The sequence below is a fragment of the Phascolarctos cinereus genome, unplaced genomic scaffold (assembly GCF_003287225.1).
Source record: "Phascolarctos cinereus isolate Bilbo 61053 unplaced genomic scaffold, phaCin_HiC Scaffold_3;HRSCAF=262, whole genome shotgun sequence".
NCBI classification, from domain to species: Eukaryota; Metazoa; Chordata; class Mammalia; order Diprotodontia; family Phascolarctidae; genus Phascolarctos; species Phascolarctos cinereus.
In genome coordinates this window covers 259,817,061-259,838,481 of record NW_027555736.1, presented here as the reverse complement: position 1 = coordinate 259,838,481, position 21,421 = coordinate 259,817,061, and the positions used below count along the sequence as shown (strand labels likewise).

The following is a 21,421-nucleotide window of genomic DNA, read 5'->3' as shown; positions in this document are numbered from 1 at the left end:
AGCTAGAAAATATAGCAAATTTCTGAACACTTAAAAAGACTCTGTGTTTTTGTACAAGCAAAAAAAAATCATCTAGACATTACAAATATAGTTTGTATATGAAAAGGCAGAAAGCCAAAATATTACTTTCTTATAGTAGTTTTGATTTGCCTGTGCTTACCAGTACACTCATGTCCATTGCCAACATAACCAGAAAGGCAAATACAGCTGTAAGAACTGCCTCCATGGTAAATACATTGGGCCCTTTCAACAGGAGCACAATTGTGACTGCCTTCTTCACAAGGATTGGATGGTGGGACAATTACTAAGAAAAGAAAAGCAAAGGATATCAAATTTCATTAGGCAGTTATGGTCTAACTCTGAAGATTAGTTTTTCTTGATTCAAGTTTATCAGTCTGTAAAGCACTTCTGGCTCCCAGAGAAAAAGTGTGATGCATAATCCTACTATTACTGTAACAAACATGGTACCCATTGTTTTGATTTTTGGTCTTTATATGCTCCTTTCTCACACCTGTGAAAGTTCACCTTCAGGGGAAGAGCAGGAAGGAAAGGATAATTTATTAAGCACCTACCATATGTCAGGCACTGTGCTAAACACTTAACTAATATTTTTTTCATCTGATCCTGACAAAACTCTGAGATACAGGTGGTATTATTATCCCTATTTTATAGATGGAGAAACACAGACAGATAGAAATTAAATTACTTGCCCAGGATCACACAGCTAGTAATTGTTTAAGGCCAGATTTTAGTTCATTTCTCCCTCATTCCTAGCTAAGTGCTCTATCTACTTCACCACCTAGTTGCCTTCAGCTTCAGACATAATTAAGATCTAATTAAGGTTGTACTTAAGACATAATTCATTTTTTAAAATAAGAATATTTTACACCTGTGCCACAAAGCTCTGCTAACATTAATACTGCTCCACAAACTCACTAGACCAAAATGTTTCTCTTATTTTCTCTAATGTGAATGACTTCATAAACAAGTTAAGTTTTGAACCCCACTTGTTTCTGTTTTAACACTATTCCTCCTTAATGGAACTTCTCTCTTGGAACTATAACACAGGTATATCTACAACAAATTGAGATCCTTAGACAGAAAAACAGGATAGAGTATTTTTAAATTGTGGTCTCAACCTTCATTTTCATTTGAGGAATTCTTAATCTTGGTCTATAGTGGTGGTTATCTATTACAAAGAAGTTACCATAGATTCAGGGAGTATGGTTGTGTGAGTTGACTAGGAGACTAAGATTAGATAAATGTTTTCTTCAATAATTAAGTTTCTAAAGCATCTACTTAAAAAAGTTATAATACTGGAGTGTAATCACAATTTTCAAAGATTTCAATGTAAATTGCAGAAGTATATTTCAGAGGATTCAGCAGCATTCTATAGAGTTAACTGCTAGGGAGAAAATACTCGAAAACCATTATTTTTGGCCAAAAAATAAGCAAAAATTAAAAATTATTATGGACTTACAAATACAGGTATGCTTATCTTCTGCAAATCCATAACCACTCTGGCACTCACATCTGTAGCTCCCTGGCAAGTTGATACACACAGAATTATGGCCACATAGGTGGGAAACTGTTGCACATTCATTAACATCTAAATAGAAGGAAGTGAGAAAAATTTCCATTAAACTAAAATTTTTTTTTAAATGTTTCAAATCTTAATGTGATTTTATCAAGAAGATCTCTAGCACTTAACATTTTTAACTGAATTGAATAGTCTTAGAAAAGATAAATTATTGGAGCCAAGATGGTGGAGTGAAAAGGTAGTTGCTCTCACCTTCACCTATCAACCTCTGAAAACCCAGAAAATATCACCCTAGGGAAAAAAGAAACCCTGGAACAGCTGAACTAGAAGAAAGATGGGGGACAGCAGTGCAGCAGCCCAGCAAATGGGTTTCCCAGTGCATCAGCAAAAATAAGGGAAGCAGCACTACAAAGGGCCCCAGGAGGCTAAGCAAACTGCAGCATTCATCTGAAAGGAGCTGAAGAAAGCAACCTAAAGTCTTCCTAAAGTCCCAGCCTTGCTGATTCCAACCCAACACCAGGTAAGCTGTCAGAACTAAGTGTTAACCAGGAGGAGATCCTGAAGCTCAGGTGGTACAGCAGGCAAACACCAACACCTGGAACAGCTCAGAAAACCACCAGGTGCCTAGGCACTCTACTGCAAAGGAATCTCCCAGTGCATTAGCAGAAATGAGGAAGGCAGCACTGCAAGGGGCCCTAGGCAGATAAACACCCTGCAGTACCCTTCTAAAAGGAGCTGAAGAAAGCTAAAGGAAAGGAAAAGCAGGCAACCTACAGCTGCCTGAAAGTTCCAGCTTTGCTGATTCCAGCCCAACACCAGGTAAGCTGCCAAAACCCTACAGCCTCCAATTGCCAACATAAGAGGTCCCAGCACACAAAGCCAGTGACCAAGACCTAGGCTCCCAACACAAGAAGCTTGGGTCAGTACCGTCTGTTCCCCAGAAGGAGAGCTCAATCTCTTTAAAGGCCAGGGAATAAAGAAACCATGAGTAAAAAGAAATGTACCAAAGATTCATATTATGAGAAGAGTGGAGATCAAGACAGAAATTCTGAAGAGGACAACATTGTCAACAAACCCACATCTGCAACATCAAAAGGGAACATGAACTGGTCTGAAGCCCAAAAAGCCTTCTTGGAAGAGCTCAGGAAGGATTTTAAAAGTCTAATGAGAGAGGTAGAAGAGTCCTTAAAAAATACTATTGGTCAACTAGAAAAAAAGTACACTGAAGAAAACAAATCCCTTAAAACTACAGTTGGCCAATTAAAGAAGGAAGTACAAAAACTAACAGAAGAAAACAATCTGTTAAAAACTAGAATTGGACAAATGGAAACTAATACCTCTATGACAGAGCAAGAATTAGTCAAACAGAAACAAAAAAAAATGGATGAAATATAAAATACCTCATCAGTAAAGCAACCGACCTGGAAAATTGATCCAGGAGAGACAATTTAAAAATCATTGGACTACCTGAAAATCATGATGAAAAAAAGAGCCTGGACAGTATCTTTCAGGAAATCATAAAGGAAAACTGCCCTGAAGTCCTAGAACCAGAAGGTAAAATAAACATAGAAAGAATACACCTCACCACCTGAAAGAGATCCCAAATTGACAAGCACAAGGAATATAATAGCAAAATTCCAAAATTACCAGATGAAAGAGAAGGTGCTGCAAGCAGCCAGAAAGAAACAATTTAAATATCATGGAACCACAGTCAGGATTACACAGGACCTTGCAGCTTCTACATTAAAAGACTGCAGGGCATGGAACATGATATTCCATAAGGCAAAGGAGCTTGGATTGCAGCCAAGGATCAACTACCCTGCAAAAATGAGCATGATTTTTCAAGGGAGGAGATGGATATTCAAAGAAATAGGGGACTTCCAAACCTTCCTCATAAAAAGACCAGAGCTCAACAAAAAATTTGATCTTCAAGTACAAGATTCAAGAAAGACATAAAAAGGTAAATGGGACAGAAAGATACAAAATGTTGTTAATAAGGGTGGACTGTTTACATTCCTACAAGGGAAGATGACACTTGCAACTCTTGAGAACTGTATTGTTATTACACCATGTTGAAGGAGTATACATAAAGGGGGTGGATATTAGTTGACTTTACTGTAATGATAAAAAAAAAGTATCTAATCAGGTAGGTTAAATGGATCCAAGTAAGTGGATTAGTCTGATCTTAGAAAATGTACTGAGAAAGGAGGAGGCAGACAAGGGTAAATTACATTACAGGAAAAGACAGAAAATCCTATTACAGCAGAGGGAAAGAAGGGAGGGGGGTGAGCATTGTTTGAACCTTACTCTCATCAGATTTGGCTCAAGAAGGGAATAACATAATCAGTTAGGTATGGAAATCTGCCTTGCCCTGTAGGCAGTAGGAGCAAAAAGGGGAAAGAAAAGGGAGGGCAGAATAGAAGGGAGGGAAGAAGCAATAAGGGCAAAGGGGAAGAAAAGGGAAAGGGATAATAGAAGGGAGGAGAGACTGAAGGAGGTGGTAGTCAAAAGCAAAATACTAGTGGGGGGGAAAGGAGAAAGAAAAGCATGAACGGGGGGGGAAAAGGATGGAGAAAAAGACACAGATAGTAGTCATAACTGTGAAAGTTGAATTGCTATCTTTTTTTCTCTTCTGTTGAGTTTTGTTTCCTCTTTCTGATGAACCATCAGATGAACCTCCTATTGGTTTTAATTTTTACTTAAAACTTCACTAATGTGAAAATATGTTTAATAGGAATGTAAATGTATAGCCTATATCAGATTGTGCACTGTCTTGGGAGGGTGGTGTGGAGGAAGGGGGAGAAAAATTTTAAAGTCAAAAGCATATGGAAGTGATTGTTGATAAATAAAAATAAGTTAATAAAATTTAAATTTAAAAAAGCATAAAAAAAGAAAAGATAAATTATTTATAAAAGTTAGAAAGGGCAAATTTGTCAAGAATAATATAATTAGAAAGAAATGTGTTTTAAAAATACATCAAATATTTGAATTTGTTTTATGAAGAATTTCTTCTCTCTCTCTACAGCCCTCTTTCACTTTCCCAACTATCATTATACTGGAAATTCTTTTACAGTTTAACATTTTTCAAATACTGTGCAGCATGTCAGAAATACACAGCACAAAAGTAAAACTTTTAATTTTTAAAGTGAATAAGACTTGGACTATAGTTGTTAGAATGTAACAGATGGACATAACAGCATGTGAATGTTAAGAGACACTGAAAACTTTTTGTTGATCAGACTAAAATGTCCATAAAATAGTTTTTAAAAATACAAACTTGAAGCTCAAATAATTCAGGAATCTTGATGAACAGCAGATGTTCCATATTCCAGCCAAAAATAATCTCCCGAGACTTTTCACTAAAATATTGTCCACAGAATATTTTTTTCCTTAAAAGAATTGTTCTTGGCATCAACAACACAGGCCCACATGGCATTCCCACTTTTGTTGAGCAAAGGTAAATACAAAGAAAACGTCATATTTGGTTCTACAAAACACAAAGCCAAATGAACAGATAAAGAATCCCTCACCAAAACAATTTCTTCCATCTCCTTGGTAGCCAGCTGCACATTCACATGAATAGGCTAGTCCTGTTCCCACCAGACACCGAGCTGTTATGTCACATGTATGGCTTCCATCATAGCAAGGATTTGGCACCAAGGGGTCTGTACTCCCTAAATAGCAGATGGAGAAAAAAAATTAGATAATCCCAGTTCAATTACTGCATTCATTATAAAGCCATCTTTGGTGTTCTTCATTCAGTACATACTTTCTCCACTTCCAAAAAAATAATTTGTTGGGGCAGCTAAATGGCACAGTGGATAGAGCACCGGCCCTGTACTCAGGAGTACCTGAGTTCAAATCCGGCCTCAGAGACAAAATACTCACTAGCTGTGTGACCCTGGGCAAGTCACAACCCCAACTACCTCACAAAAAAAATAATAATAATTTGTCTTCCTTGATACTTTCAATAAAGGTACTATTTTGTAATACTACTATGTTTATTGTGTAGTTACAAAAAGAAACAATAGATAATACTCGCAAAATGTTAATAAAAATCTAGGACAAGGTCTTTATAATAGATACACGATTAATTTACAAGGATATGGGAGAGAATCATGTATGACAAAAATGTATGGATAGTTTGTAATCTGTATTGACATTAAATGAGATCATGGATTCAATGAAGCATCCAAAGAAATGTTATGCATATCCCTACTAGATTGTAAGCTCCATTAAGGAAAGCACTATATCTTATTAAGTGTTCTTATTTTTGTTCAGTATCTGGGTAGACTTGTACCCAGTCTGCTTTGTCTTCCTATGGTGACCTAGGATGAAAAAATGACTCACTGTTATTTTTTTCTTGGATTTCTCTATCATGACTTAATCTGGGTCACTTTCTCGATTTATATGGAGAAGTTACTGGGGACAGCTTGGCTATCCCTCTTCCTGCTACTGCATGACCTTGGTAATATCTCCCAAAATAACATTTTAAAATTTATTTCAGGGTCACAAGGATGATAATGAAAAGAGTACTGATCAAAAAGTCAAAAAGACTAGGTTCTATTCATAAATTTGCCAATAATATGCTATGTGAACTTGGGCAAGTCACTTAATATTTCTAGGCCTTCTAGTTTTCTTGCTTGTAAAATGAGGATAATAATGCCTTTACTGCCTATTTTATAGAGCTACTAAAGTGCAACATGTGATACAAAAGTTATTATTATTATTTTAAAACTTTAAAAAATTTATGGTTTCATAGGGATAGGACACTAACTGAAATATATCATGACTCTTTGGACAGTAGATGGTCTTTGTGAATTGTGGTGGTCAAAAAGTTCATCATCAACTTTCTGGGTGTTAGCTTCTACAGAAATATCTAAGCTCAGCCTTAGATAAGATATATGCAATATTTAACTGGGATTCTACTTAAAGGCTTTCTAATTTGCTAAGATCTGCCAGAACTTATGCTTTCCTGACATAATTTTTGAGAACTCCAGACTACTTCCATGCTAAAATGAAACATTAGACTAACTCATTAGTGAAAGACTATAATCATTATTACAACTATTTTTCTATTTTAAGAGAAAATTCTGAACAAATTATTGGTTTTCTCTGCTAAGCTGGAAAATGATATTCAAGTGTGTCTTTATATATAGTACTAATTATCCTTCATATAGTAACATCATCAAAACACAACAGAAGGGTCATTTAAGATGAACATATCAGACAGATAATATTAACTTCAGGAATGAGAATAAGTGAATATGTACAAGAAAGGAAACTCAAATATAAGCAAGTTGATTGGTAGTCTTACATAGAAAACATTAGTTCACCGGTAGTTTAAAAAAAGTTGAGGGACATTATCACAATTAAATGAAAGTAATATAAAATGGGCCTCAATGAATCTGTCTTACATGAACTTTATACTTCTTTCCAATGAAGTGGGAGTCAGGAAATCTGGGTTTTAGCCACTACCCTCATGATGTCATTGGTCTTCCGGAAGAATGAAGGATGAACAACAACAACAACAAAGAGAAAGACATGGGCACCACTGCTACACATAAGGAGAGACAGAAAGAGGGTATTCGCTTTTCTATTGGTAGGGTAGAGTTACCAACATTTGAGTTTCATGGTAGAATGTAAAAAAATTAAATTATCTGCCACTCAAAACATGATATCCAAAACAGAAGGTTAAAAATGGAATTTATTTCTATTTAACTTTTGAATTAAATGCCATGACAGTCAACAGACCAAAGTACATAATTTTTCATTGTAAATAAATGTCAGCAAGGGAGTAATTATATATAATTGTAAAATCACTTAATAATTTCGCCATTTCTTGTTCTCTGGAATTCCCTATTGTTAGACAATCTTTAACAATGCCAAGAAAGGAATATCCCTTTTCTTTAAAAAAAAAAAAAGTTTTTGAAGCCAATATGGCAGAATAGAGGCAACTCCAGCTGAACTCTCTCAACATTCCCCTACAAACAACTTTAAAATAACACCTCAAGTCAAATTTGGACTAGAAGAGTCAATAAAAGGTCAAAGTGAGACAGTTTTCTGGCCTAAGATAATTTAAGTTAGCAGTAGAAGCTTGTGACAGCAGTGTGGAGGCCTCTCCAGAGCTCACATGTGTGGCAGCAGCATCAGTGGCCACACCAACAGCAGCTGCTCTCAGCCCAGAGACAGTTAAGGGGTTAGACCGCTGGTCAGAAAGAGGTTACAGTGGATCCTTTGCTGGCACTTCCTACAGCTAGCGCTGATTGGCAACTCAATTGTGTCACACACAGTTCTAGGTTGCAGTTCCAAGGCAAAGAAAGTGTTAGAGCTCTTGTTGCTGCAGGAAACCAGGGGCCCTACATGGGTAAAGACCAGAATGCAAAACAGGAGAGCAGTAACCATACCTCTACCAGGATCACACCACCTTGGAAGCACCAAACATTTGCTAACCCCCACCCCCCTCCAAAAACAAACAACAACTAGTTCTTAAAACAGCAGCACAAAAAAAACCTCAAGCTTAAGAAAGTGCCTCTCTCCCCACCCCCACCCCAGGTAAGCAGAGTCCAAATTTTACATAAAGTTTGAAGTCAAGAAATAGTCCAGGAAAATAAGCAAACAAGAAAAATAGAATTTAACCATAAAAAGCTATTATGGTGGCAGAGTAGATCAAGACATAAACTCAGGCGACAACAATGTGAAAATAGCTACAAACAAAGCCACAAAGAAAATTGCTAATTGGATCCAAGGCCAGAAAGAATTTCTGAAAGAGTCAAGGAAAGGGTGTAGTGAAAGAAAGAGTGGTAGAGGGAAAATGGGAAAAGAAATGAGAGTGATGTATGAAAAGAGAATTAACAGCTTGGTATAAGCTGTTAACAAAAAATACTGAAGAAAATAACACCTTAAAAAAACAAAATTGGCCTAATGGTAAAAGAGGCACAAAAATTCACTGAAGAACTCCTTAAAGAAAAGACTAGGCCAAATGGAAAAGGATATACAAGAAAATCACTGAGAAAAAGAAAATCTTAACAAAATTGGCCGAAAGGAAAAAGAGTTATAAAATCTCACTGAAGAAAATAATTTCTCAAAAATTAAAATCAGGCAAGCAGAAGCTAATGACTCCATGAGACATCAAGAAGCAATAAAAACGAAGTCAAAAGAATAAAAAAAAAAACCATAAGAAAATGTGAACTATGTCATTGGAGAAACAACTGACCTAGAAAATAGATTGAAGAGAGGTAATTTAAGAATTATTGAAGTGCCTAAAAGGTATGACTAAGAAAAGAACCTACACATCAAATTCTAAGAAACTATCAGAAAACTACCCCAATATCCAGAGGGTAAAAAGAAAATTGAAAAATAAATTCATTAATCACCACCTGAAAGAAAAGCCCAAATGAAAACTCCCAGGAATATTATTGCCAAATTCTAGAGTTCCCAGGTTAAAAAAAAATAGTTCAGACAGCCAGAAAGAAATAATTCCAATATTGTGAAGCCACAGTAAGGATCATATAAGATTTAACAGCTTCCACATTAAAGGAGTGAAGGGCTTGGAATATCACATTCTGGAAAGCAAAGGAGGTAGAATTACAACTAAGAATGACCTACCCAGAAAAATTGAGTTTTATCCTAGTGAGGGGAAAATGAACACTTAATAAAATAGTAGACGTTCAAGAACTCCTAATGAAAAGACCAGAGATGATTAGCAAATCTGACTTTTAAATTCAAACATCAAGAAAAGCATAAAAAATTACACATGAACCCACATAAACCATTGGCATTTCTTTATATTACTAACAAAGTCCAACAGCAAGAGATAGAAAGAGAAATTCCATTTAAAGTTACTGTAGACATTATAAAATATTTGGCAGTCCACCTGCCGCAAACCCAGTAACTATATGAACACAATTACAAAACACATTTCACACCAATAAGGTCAGATCTAATTAACTGGAAAAACATCAGTTGCTTGTGGGTAGGATGAGCTAATATAATAAAAATGACAATTTTCTACCTAAATTAATTTACTTATTCAGTGCCATACCAATCAAACTACCAAAAATTATTTTCTGGAGCTAGAAAAAATAATAACAAAATTCATCTGGAAAAACAAAAGATTCAGAATATTAAAAGAATTAATGAAAAGAAATGTAAGAGAAGTTGGCGTAGCCATACCAGATCTTAAATTGTATTTATAAAGCAGCATTCATCAAAACTGCTTGGTACTGGCTAAGAAGTAGAGTGGTGGATCAGTGGAATAGGTTAGGTACAAAGACACAGTAGTCAATGACTATAGCAATCTACAGTTTGATAAACCCAAAGACTCCAGCTTCTGGGATAAGAAATCACTATTTAACAAAAACTGCTGGGAAAACTGGAAAAGAGTATGGCAGAAACTAGGCATAGACCAACATCTTATACTGTATACCAAAATAAAGTCAAAATGAGTACATGATGTAGATATAAAGGCTAAAACTATAAGCAAACTGGGACAGCAAGGAATAGTTTACCTGTCAGATTTATGGAGAACAGAAGAATTTATGACCAAACAAGAGACAGAGAACATTATGAAATGCAAATGGATAATTTTGATTACTTTAATTTAAAAGTTTTTGCACAAAGTCAATGCAACCAAGATTAGGGGGGAAGCAGAAAACTGGGAAAGAATTTTTACAACCAATGTCTCTGATAAAGGCCTCATTTCTGAAACATATAGAGAACTCAGTCGAACTTATGAGAATACAAGTCATTCCCCAACTGATAAATGGTCAAAGGATATGAACAGGCAGTTTTCAGAGGAAGAAATTAAAGCTGCATATAGTCATATGAAAAAATGCTCTAAATCATAATTGATTAGAGAAATGCAAATCAAAACGACTCTGAGGTACCACATCACACCTATCAACCTGGCTAACATGACAAAACAGGAAAATCATAAATGCTGGAGATGTGGGAAAACTGGAACACTAATGCATTGTTGGTGGAGTTGTGAACTGATCCAGCCATTCTGGAGAGCAATTTGGAATCACACCCAAAGGGCTATAAAACTGTGCATACCCTATGACCCAGCAATAGCACTTCTAGGTCTGTATCCCAAAGAGATCACATAAATCAGAAAAGGACCCACATGTACAAATATTATATATATATAAGCTCCTTTTGTGGTAGCAAAGAACTGGAAATTGAGAGGATGCCCATCAATTGGGGAATGGTGAACAAGTTGTGGTATATGAATGTTATAGAATACTATTGTGTTATAAGAAATGATGAGCAAGTGGACTTCAGAAAAACCTGGAAAGACTTAACATGAACTGATGCTGAGTGAAGTGAACAGAACCAGAACACTGTACACAGTAATAGTCACATTACGTGAGACTAACTTTGACAGACTTATCTCTTTTTAGCAATGCAAGGATCTAAGACAACTCCAAAAGACTCATGATGGAAAATGCTGTCCACATCCAGAGAAAGAACTGTGGAGTCTGAATGCAGATTGAAGCATATCATTTGCTCCCTCTGTCTCTGTCTCTGTCTCTCTCTCTCTCTCTCTCTCTCTCTGCTCTCTCTCTCTCTCTTTCTCTCACTCATTTTGTGTTGTTTTGTTTCTTCTTTCTTCTGGTTTCTCCCATAGGTTCTAATTCTTTTTTACAACATGAATAATGTGAAAATAGGTTCAATATGAATGTGTATGTTGAGTGTATATCAATTTGCACACAGTCTTGGGGTGAAGGGAGGGGAGACATAGGGAGAAAATTTGGAACTCCAAATCTTATGGAAGTGACTGTTAAAAACTAAAAATAAATAAATTTGTTTTTAAAAAGTAAACATGAAAGAGGAATCATAAGGGACTCAATAAAGTTAAACTGTTTACATTCTGACATTGGAAGATGATATACATAACTCCTAAGAACTTTATCATTATTAGAAGAGTTAAAAAGCAGTTTATGAAAACAGAAGGCATGGGTGTGAACTGATTATGTTGCAATGATTTTTTAAAAAAGAGGTATGTACTAGAAGAAGGGAGAAAGGAGAGGTAGAATGGGGAAAAATTTTTCATACAAAAGAGATACTCAAGGAAAAGCAGGGGAAAATAAGAGTGGTAGTGGACAATGCTTGAACCTTACTGTTATTGGAATTGGTTCAAAGAGGAATGAATATATATACACTCACTTTTGTATAGAAATATGTTACCCAACAGGGAAATGAGAGGGGTAGAGGATAAGGGAAAGGGGGACGATAAAGAGGAGGACAGATTAAGGGAGGTAGTAGTTACAAGCAAAACAGACTTGTGGGAGGGACAGGATAAAAAGAGAGAAGAAACAAGAAAATGGGATGTGGAGAAAAATACAGTTAGTAATCATAATTGTGAATGTGAATGGGTTGAACTCACCCATAAAACAGAAGGAGAGAGCAGAATGGATTAGAAACCAGAATCTAACAATATGTTGTTTAACAAGAGACACACTTGAAACAGACACACATAGAGTTAAAATAAAGGGCTGGAGCAGAATCTAATATGCTTCAAATGAGCAATAATTAAAAAAACAGACAGGATGGCAATCATGATCTTAGACAAAGCAAAAAACAAAAACTGATTTAATTAAAAGGTATAATCAGGGAAGTTATATTTTGCCGAAAGGTAGCACAGACAATGAAGTAATATTAAAAAATTTTATGGCAAATTTTTTGATAAAGTCCTCATTTCTCAAATATATGCTGAGTATAGAACTGAGTCAAATTTAGTAAAAAAGTAAAAAATCATAAAAACAGCCGTTCCACAATTAATAAATGGTCAAAGGATATAAACATGCGGTTTTCAGAAGAAGAAATCAAAGCTATCTGTAGTCACATAAAAAAAATCTAAATCACTATTAAGTAGAGAAAGGCAAAGTAAAATAACTCTGAGGTACCACTTTATACCTATCAGAAATGACTAATGCTGGAGGGGATGAGGGAAAACAGATACATTAATGAATTCTTGGAAGTTCTGGTCTAATCATCTGGAAAACAGTTTGAAACTAAGCCCCAAAGGCTATAAACTGTGTGTACACTTTGACCTAGCAATACCACTGCTAGGTCTGTATCCCAAAGAGATCAAAGGAAAAGGAAAAAGAAAAGGAGTTATATGTAGCAGCTTTGTGTGTGTGTGTGGTGGCAAAGAATTGGAAATTGAGGAAATTGGGGAATAGCTGAATAAGCTATGGCATATGATTGTAATGGAGTACTACTGTGCTGTGGGAAACGATGAGGGGATGGTTTCAGAAAAACACAGCAAGACCTATATGAACAAATGCAAAGTGAAGTGAAAAGAACAAGGAGATCATTTTGCACAGTAACAGCAATGTTCTAATAATGATCAACTGTGAAAGACTTGGCTATTCTGATCAGTACAACTAGTCAATTCCAAAAGATTCATGATGGAAAAATGCTATCCACATCCAGAGAAAGAACTAATGAACTTAGACTGCAAACTGAAGTATTCTTTTCTTACTTTATTATTTTTGCATTTTTTTGAAATATGGCTAATATGGAAATGTTTTGCATGATTTCACATGTTATAACTGATACCAAATTGTTTGCTTTTGCACTGGGTAGAGAAAGTGGCAGAAAGGAGGAAAAGAATTCAGAACTCAAAAATTTAAAACAAAAGAATATTAAAATTTAATAACAATTTTTAAAAAGTTTTGAGTTGACATTTTCCATTTCTTACATCACCATAATTATTCCAAGTATCCTTCCCTCTACTCCATCCAGAGAGGCATTCCCATATGACATATAGAATTTTTTAGAGGATAAAACTGTGTAGAACTGATCAATATACTGAAAAAGTCTGAAAACATATGCAATGTGTAACACTTATGGACAAAGGGGTAAGTTAGGGGTGTCTTCTCATATCTCTTAATTTGAGTTCTGCTTGATCTTTATAATTTTAGTATATTTGCTTTTGATTTTTAGTGTGTAGTTGTGTTTTTCATTTTTCATTACTGTAGTCACTGTCTTTATCATCTATCTATCTATCTGTATATCTGTCTATATATCATCATTCTCCATGAGTTCATATGGATTGTTCCATGTTTCTCTGTATTCATCAAACACATCACTTCTCACAACATAGCTTATTATATTTCATTATATTTATATTTTACAATTTGTTAAGCCATTACCTAATTTAAAAGCATCTACTTTGTTTCCAGTTCTTAGCTGTCACAAAAAGTTCTGCTATAAATATTTTGGAGTATATGGGAACTTCCTTCTTATCAATGGCTTCCTTAGGGTATAAGCACAGTAATGGAGTATCTGGTTCAAAGGGTATAGGCTTAGTCAGTTTATTTTCATAATTCCAAATTGCTTTCCAAAATGTTCATTCCATTTCAGAGTCCCTCTGACAATGAATTAGTGTGGTTATCCTTCCACAGCCTCACCAAAAGTAACTTTTGCTATTTTTTGTAATATTTGCCAAATTTTAGAGTGTGAGGTAAAATCTCAGGGTTGTTTTGATTTTTCTTTAGTGATCTGGAGTAATTTAGTAATTTTAGTAATTTGGAGTAATTTCTTGTGGTCATGAATATTTTGCCATTCTTCTTTAAGAACTGTTTGTTCATTTACTTTGACCACTTATTGGTGAATGGATATTAGTCATACACGCATACATGCATGTACATGTATGTGTTTACATATGACTAATATACGTGTATGTGTATTACTAATATGGATGGATTGCCTAATATAAATTATATGGGTATACATGCAACAAACACAGGTATGTACATATGACTAACATGCATTGGTTGTTTGATTAGATGCCAAACTCTTACCAAAGAAATTTGATATAAAGATTATTTCCCATTCAATCACTTCCCTTCTTATCCTGGATACATTAATGTTGTTTGTGCAGAAGCTTTTTAGTTTCAAGCTTTTTAGATAATCACACTTTTATCTTTTGTAATTGCCTCTTTTATTTGGTTAAGAATGCATCTTCTGTCTGTATGACAGGTATATGATCTGTTCCTTTTCTATTTTTTTTATAGTATGATCTTTAACATTCAGGTCGTGTACCTAATTAGAACTATTGAGGAATACAGTGGAAGGTGTTAGTCTAAGCTTAATTTCTCCCAGACTGCTTTTAGTTTTACAAGCAATATTTAAATAAAGGGGTTTTTTTCCCAGATAATTTATGTTTTGGACTTTACTAAATGCTGGGTTATTGAATTCTATTGTTTCTGAATCTCCCTTCTTTAATTTGTTCAGGCCTAGTGTACCTCACAGTTTCCCACACACTTGGTGTCCTGTCCTGGGTCCCATTTCCTCTGTTTTTCAGTTCTCTGGTCCAGAGGTGGCAGTTCAAAGCCTGTTTTCCCTGGCATTGCAAGATCACTGCTTTGCAGCATAGGATCTTCTAAGTTAGAGCTTCTGGCACATTTTTGCTTTTGTAGCCAAGCTGGCTTTTGACCCCTGAGCAAACGTCTACAGCCCAGCCTTCATTGCACTGGAAAGAGGAAGTGGGGGCCAGGGCGTTGGGGTGCTGTTTCCTTCAGCATTGGTTGAGTGTTACACCCCCCTCCCCTCCACACACCGCATATACACAAAGTCCTGTACTGTTGTCCTGTCCTGCTCCCTTTTTTCCCTAGTTCTTTGGTTTGATACTAGTAGTTTGGAACTTTGTAGTGCTGATGCTATAGGGTTGTGGCCTCTAAAAGGCTTTTGCTCCTGAGAGGCTAAAATCACCTGCCTGTGCTAGCCAGGGCAAATTTCCATAGCCTAGGGCTGAGGTATCCATGGGTTATCCATCCCTTTAAAAAGGGATGGGAAACTGTTGTAAGGCTTTGTCATGTTCTTCGGTGTGCTAGCATAGACTAATATACTATCAGTAGTGTGAAAGGAAGGGAGGGTTGCTGAGTGAGCTCAGGGTCAGTGAGAATCAGTTCACAGGTTTTGGAGGGGTTTGTTCACCTTATTTTGAATTCTGGGTGTCCTAGACCATGGAGGCAGCTGATCTAGCTTTATCTTTTGTGCAGAGTAAATTGAGGGCACACCCCTAAATGATTTTAAGTTCTGAATCCTAAGACCTGGAATTTTTCATGATCACAAAATTAGTAATTGTCAGAGGATTTGAATTCAAGTCTCTTCTAAGTTCAGTGCTTAAAATGATGGAAGCATTCTTATGTCCCCCATATAATACCTATGCTAAAAAAAACCACACACACATACAACTAAAGTTATCTATTGTCTATCAGAACAGATATTCTGCCTTGGTTCAATAATGCATTAAATAGCTATATTAGTAGACAAAATAAATTATAACCAGTTTTCCAAATGTTAAATTACCCAAGGAATCCAGAAGAGAGTAATACATATGAAAAGTAGAAACTAAATTTTTCATTACTATTTCCAAATTTTAGACTATTTCTTAGAAATTTGGCATGATTATGAACCACTTACCTTCCTATCCATCGTTATTTTCTGAAAGAATTAACTTCTTGAGATCAGGTAAAGGTAATGAATACAGACTAAATGTAACTCTTGCCAATAAATTGTTTTCTTACCTTCCACTGGGTCAATCTGATTGGTCATAGCATATCTAAGCACTTTTTCTTCCTCGTTATATAAGGCAAAAATATGATCCACGTTTAGCTGCTGAGTTCTAGGAACATTCCTGGGATTAGAAGTATGCTTACAGTCCTCGTAAGTAATATTCTGGTATAAATGATAAGAGAATGTTTGGTTGATTTCACCAAATGAAAGATAATATTCTCTGGAGGTTGTAGAAGTCACAGCTGCAAAATAAATGTTAAAATTGTTAATTGAAAAACATTCTTTTAGAAGTAGCTGTTTGAATCTAGTAAAAGTTTTTCTAATTTTTAAGACGTGGTTAGTTTGGAATCCTGCAACCCAGTATAAAGGATACAGAAATTACACCAAATCAGCATCCTGAACATTTTAAAATGTAAAAGAAAGAAAGGGCACTGCACAGAGGACAGTGTTTTGAGATTAACATTTCTCCCAGCATTAAAGAGATTTAAGCAAGTCTGAATAAGTAATGAAGGGAAGAAAAATTATTCTTTTTTGGTTTGAGCAGTGTTTTAGCAAGAACCTATCTCTGAGGAGACAACTCGTGGTTATTTTGCTCTTTATTATGAGGGTTAACCAGTTAGTGACTGATTCATGCCCTCTACCTCTCACTCTCTTCTCTCACAGTAAAGCTAATCTTTTCTACTTGCCAGGAGGAAAGGGCAATAAGAGAAGGTAAAATGTAAACAGAGCTTCCTATTACAGCTCTGGTAAAAACTTTCTATAGTGATTAGATTAAAATAAATTTTCAGTATTAGCTGAGAACTTCATTTATCCTTATATTCAAAAGCCCAAAGCAATATAAAGTTAAGTGATTATATTTTCTATTTAAAATTAGAAGCTCTCAGACAGGGAGCATTATTGTCCTTGAATCACAGCATCTATGATTTTATCTGACATGCAGGATATAATAGCAAAAAACCAAAAGTTATATATACCCAAATCGGAGTAGTGGTAAATCTCCTTGTATGGTGCAATATGGGCTGTAAAATTTGCTGGAATAAAAGGCACCTGCCCTTGAATGTTTGTCTTAACACTTAGGTAGTTTTCTGGATCGAGTCCTTCAGCGATGTGAGTAATATGAACTCTCTCTTCTCCTGGGTAGAAGGTGATGTCCATGTGATTACTGAAGGTAGCACCTTTTAACAGATAGAAGAAAAAAGAGGCAGTAAAAGAGAGAAATAAAATAATTCTTGCTCAGTTCTTTCTTCTTTTCATTTGTTTTATATTACACCAAATCAAATCCTGATAGAGAAATCTAGAAAAATTCATAATTAATTATTTGTTTAGCCCAGCTTGGCATAGGGAAACAGACACTGGGGATGAAATCAAACCAGGAACATGCAGAAGTATTCAAGCAGCCAGGGAGAAGCTGTGCATTAATATGAAGAGAACTCATACACACAATGGTGCCAATAGACCCATACTCAGGCACCAGAATTGAGATAGGTGAGAAGTGGCAACTTTGTCATTCACTACACAATTGTAAGTCACAGATCCAGAGGAACTCAGAAGAGAAGCTGAAGTAGGGGTGGTGCTCCTAAGCATGGGGGTCCTAGGTTGTATATCTAGAAAGCGGGAAGTACAAAAGCCAGTAATAGTGGTGTGACTCAGATCCCAGGTGTCAATTCTAGTCTCTTGCCCAACCTGCAGAAGAATAGCCAGGGAAGAATACCAAATGATAGGGGAGCCTAAAACTCTACTACTATGAAACAATAGTTTTTCAGTGGGATGATGGGAACTAATTCCAGCAGTAGTCTAATATTGCTCAGACCCAAAGTTTAGGAACCAGCAGAGTTCAGAGGAAGGTTATGGGCGTGGGGGGGTAGCAATTAGATTTTGCTCTTGATCACTTGGGACCACTGAAAGCTTGCAGAACCTCATCCTATCCCTGAGATCCTAAAATAACACAACATTCAATACACTAAGAAAGCAACAACATTACAGCCCAGACAAATCCCTCAAGTAAACCCCTTTGACTGAAACCAAACTTCACAGAACAAATACCCTTAATAACAGGGTTTGTTCTGTGAAGTTTGAATTCAGTCAAAGGGCTGCACTTGAGGACCTAGAGGGCTACCTGTAGCCTCAAGGCCACAGGTGTCCCACCCCTAACCCAGACCTTCCCTCTAGCCCAGCTTTAACATCAAGACCAAAGTCAGGAAGTAGGCTGGAAGAATAGGCAAACAAATAAAAAAGAATCTCCTCAAAAACAGCTATTATGTTGACAAGAAAGCTCAAAACAAAAACCCAGAAGAAAAGAATGACTCCAAAACATCTACAAAGTCTCAAAGAAAAACAAAACTGAGCCACAAATTCAACTAGAATGCCTATGACAGATGTAAAAAGAGCTTTAAAACTTAAAGGGGGGGATGAAACAACTTGACAAAATAAATTAGAAAACAAATGAGAGCTATGGAAGAAGGAACTGCAAGTGGAATAAGAGCTTAACACAAAAGGCGTAAAACAATGTCCAAACGACAAACTTCCTGAAAATTAGAATGGACCAAATGAAAGACAATCATTCCATGAGGGAATAATAAATATTAAAACAAAGTCAAAAGACTGAAAAAAATAGGAGAAAATATGAAATATCTGACAGGAAAGACAACTGATCTAGAAAACAGATTGAAGTGAAAAATTTATGAATCATTGGACTATCTGAATGCAATCAGCCCCCCACTCCCCCCAAAAAAGCCTACAATCCTATTTCAAGAAATCTTAAAAGAAAACTTCCCAGATCTCTTAGAACCTGAGGGCAAAGTGGAAATAGAAAGAATCCACTGGTCACATCCTGAAAGAATCCCCAAAGAATCTCCTAGGAACATTATAGTCAAAATCCAGTTTCCAGGTCAGAAAAAAATAATGCAAGCAGTGAAAAAGAAAGAATTCAAGTACTAAGAAACCAAAGTGAGGATCATTCATGATTTAACCCTTGAATTTAACATGATAAAAAATATAGCATAGAGAAAGATTAGTCCCAAGTAAAGCAAACTGTAAGTATGCACATCTGTATTTATGGCTCTTTTTTACTTTTTATAATTTAATATTTTATTTTTCCCCAATTACATGTAATTTTAAAAAATATTTATTTTAAAAAATTTAAGTTTCAAATTCTCTCTTACTCCTCTCCCCCACTCCCATGGAGAAGGCAAGCAATTTGATATAGGTTATACATGTGCAGTCATGCAAAATGTATTTTCACGTTAGTCATGCTGTAAAAGAAAATACAGACCAAAAAAAATATCCCCAAGAAAAGTAAAGAAAAAAGTATGCTTCAACGTGCACTCAGACTCCATCGGTTCATTTTCTGAAGATTTTTTATCATAATTCCTTCAGAATTTTCTTTGATCATTGTATTGCTGAGAATAGCTGAATCATTCACAGTTGATTATCATATAAAATTGTTGTTATTGTATACAATGTTTTCCTGGCTCTGCTCATTTCACTCTGCATCAGTTCATGTAAGTCCAGGGTGTTTTTTGAGAGCATCTTGCTCATCATTTCTCAGAGCACGATTATATTACATCACAACCGTATACAACAACTTGTTCAGCCATTTCCCTGTCGATGGACACTATAGCTCTTTTTGAAGTAGCAAACAATGAGAATCTGATGGAGTACTCAAAATTGTAGAATCATTTAACAACTTATTATATATAACTGTCATGGTATATTTGGAAGAGTATTGAGCTTTTCTCAGAGTAACGAACAACCATGATTCTCGATGATGAAACATGCTACTCACTTAGAGATGAAGAAGGATTTGGGTTTTTTTGAACATGGCCAATGTAGAAAGTTGTTTTGATTGACTACATGTTTGCAATGGGTTTTGCTTCTCTTCTGTTCTCATCTGAGGGAGGTGGTTGGAATAGTAGGATGAGAATTTGGTTTCTGGTTGATTAAAAAAACACAATATTTCTTAAAATATTAGCTTTTGATTCCATAAATTCCAAGTCATTTTTTATGATTTAAAAGCTTGATATCCTCATATCTGTACAGTGGTTTATTTTCCATGTAGAAGACATCTTTCGCAGAAAAAATTCAGTAGAATATATTTTACTTTTCCTCTCTGATTTTCAAATTCTTCCAAAATACAAACATATGGTTCAGTCATTTTTCATTCATGTCTGATTCTTTGTGACTCCATTTGGGATTTTCTTGGCAAAAATATTAGGAAGATTTGTCCTTTCCTTCTCCAGTTCATTTTACAGATGATGAAACTGAAGCAAACAGGGTAAAGTGACTTGCCTTGGATCACAGAGCTTGTAAATGTCTGAAGCCAGATTTGAATGGCCCCACGCAGGCAGGCATCCTCTAGTGGCCTGGCTTTCATATGCTTCAGGGCAGCTCAGGGTGGCTTGGTGTCCTCCAGTGGCTGGACCCCTACCTGCTTCAGCACAGCCCTGGGGAAATGCAGAAAAACTCCACCTGCCCTCAGGACACACCAGAAACCACCACTAGAACTCCATCTCAGCACTGGTAAGCTGCTACACCCCTGCAGCCTCCATCTGCCAGCATCTGAGCCCCCAGCACACAAAAAGCCAGTGACCAGGCCCCTGGCTGCCAGCACAAGAAGCTTGGGACAGTGCCCCCTGTTCTCTAGCAGGAGAGTTCAACTTTAAAAGCCAGTAAATAGGCAAAGATGAGCAAGAAGCAAAAACAAAAAATTACTATGGTGACAGGGAAGATCAAAACACAAACTCAAGAGAGGACAACATTGTCAGTATATTTTCATTTGTGGTACCAAGCCCAAAAATCCTTCTTGGAAGAGCTTAAGAAGAATTTTAAAAGTTCAATAAGAGAGGTAGAAGAAAAATTGAGAAAAGAAATGAGAGGTATGCAAGAGAAAGTCAAGAACTTGGAAAAGGAAGGACAAAAATAAACTGAAGGAAACAATTCCTTAAAAAAAAATTGGCCAAATAGAAAAAAAATCACTGAAAAGAACTCTTTAGAAAGTAGAATTGGAGGGACAGCTAGATGGTGCAGTGGATAGAGCACCAGCCCTGAAGTCAGGAGGACCTGAATTCAAATCCAGTCTCAGACACAACACTTACTAGCTGTGTGACCCTGGGCAAGTCATTTAACCCCAATTGCCTCATGAAAGGAAGAAAGAAAGAAAGAAAGAAAGAAAGAAAGAAAGAAAGAAAGAAAGAAAGAAAGAAAGAAAGAAAGAAAGAAAGAAAGAAAGAAAGAAAGAAAGAAAGAAAGAAAGAAAGAAAGAAGAATTGGCCAAATGGAAAAGGAGGTACAAAAGCTAATGAAGAAAATAATTTCTTAAAAATTAGAAGTGGGGGGTCAGAACAAAGATGG

At 36.0% G+C, this 21,421-nt stretch overlaps 1 protein-coding gene across 1 annotated transcript in view; it reads right to left on the bottom strand.

The window, feature by feature from the left end:
- NID2 (nidogen 2) overlaps positions 1-21,421 on the bottom strand; it is a 158,090-nt gene that overhangs the window by 63,316 nt on the left and 73,353 nt on the right. Inside the window, 5 exon segments of the mRNA XM_020974850.1 lie at positions 161-304; positions 1,481-1,609; positions 5,071-5,214; positions 16,084-16,314; positions 17,047-17,247. Coding sequence (XP_020830509.1) covers positions 161-304; positions 1,481-1,609; positions 5,071-5,214; positions 16,084-16,314; positions 17,047-17,247 — 849 coding nt within the window.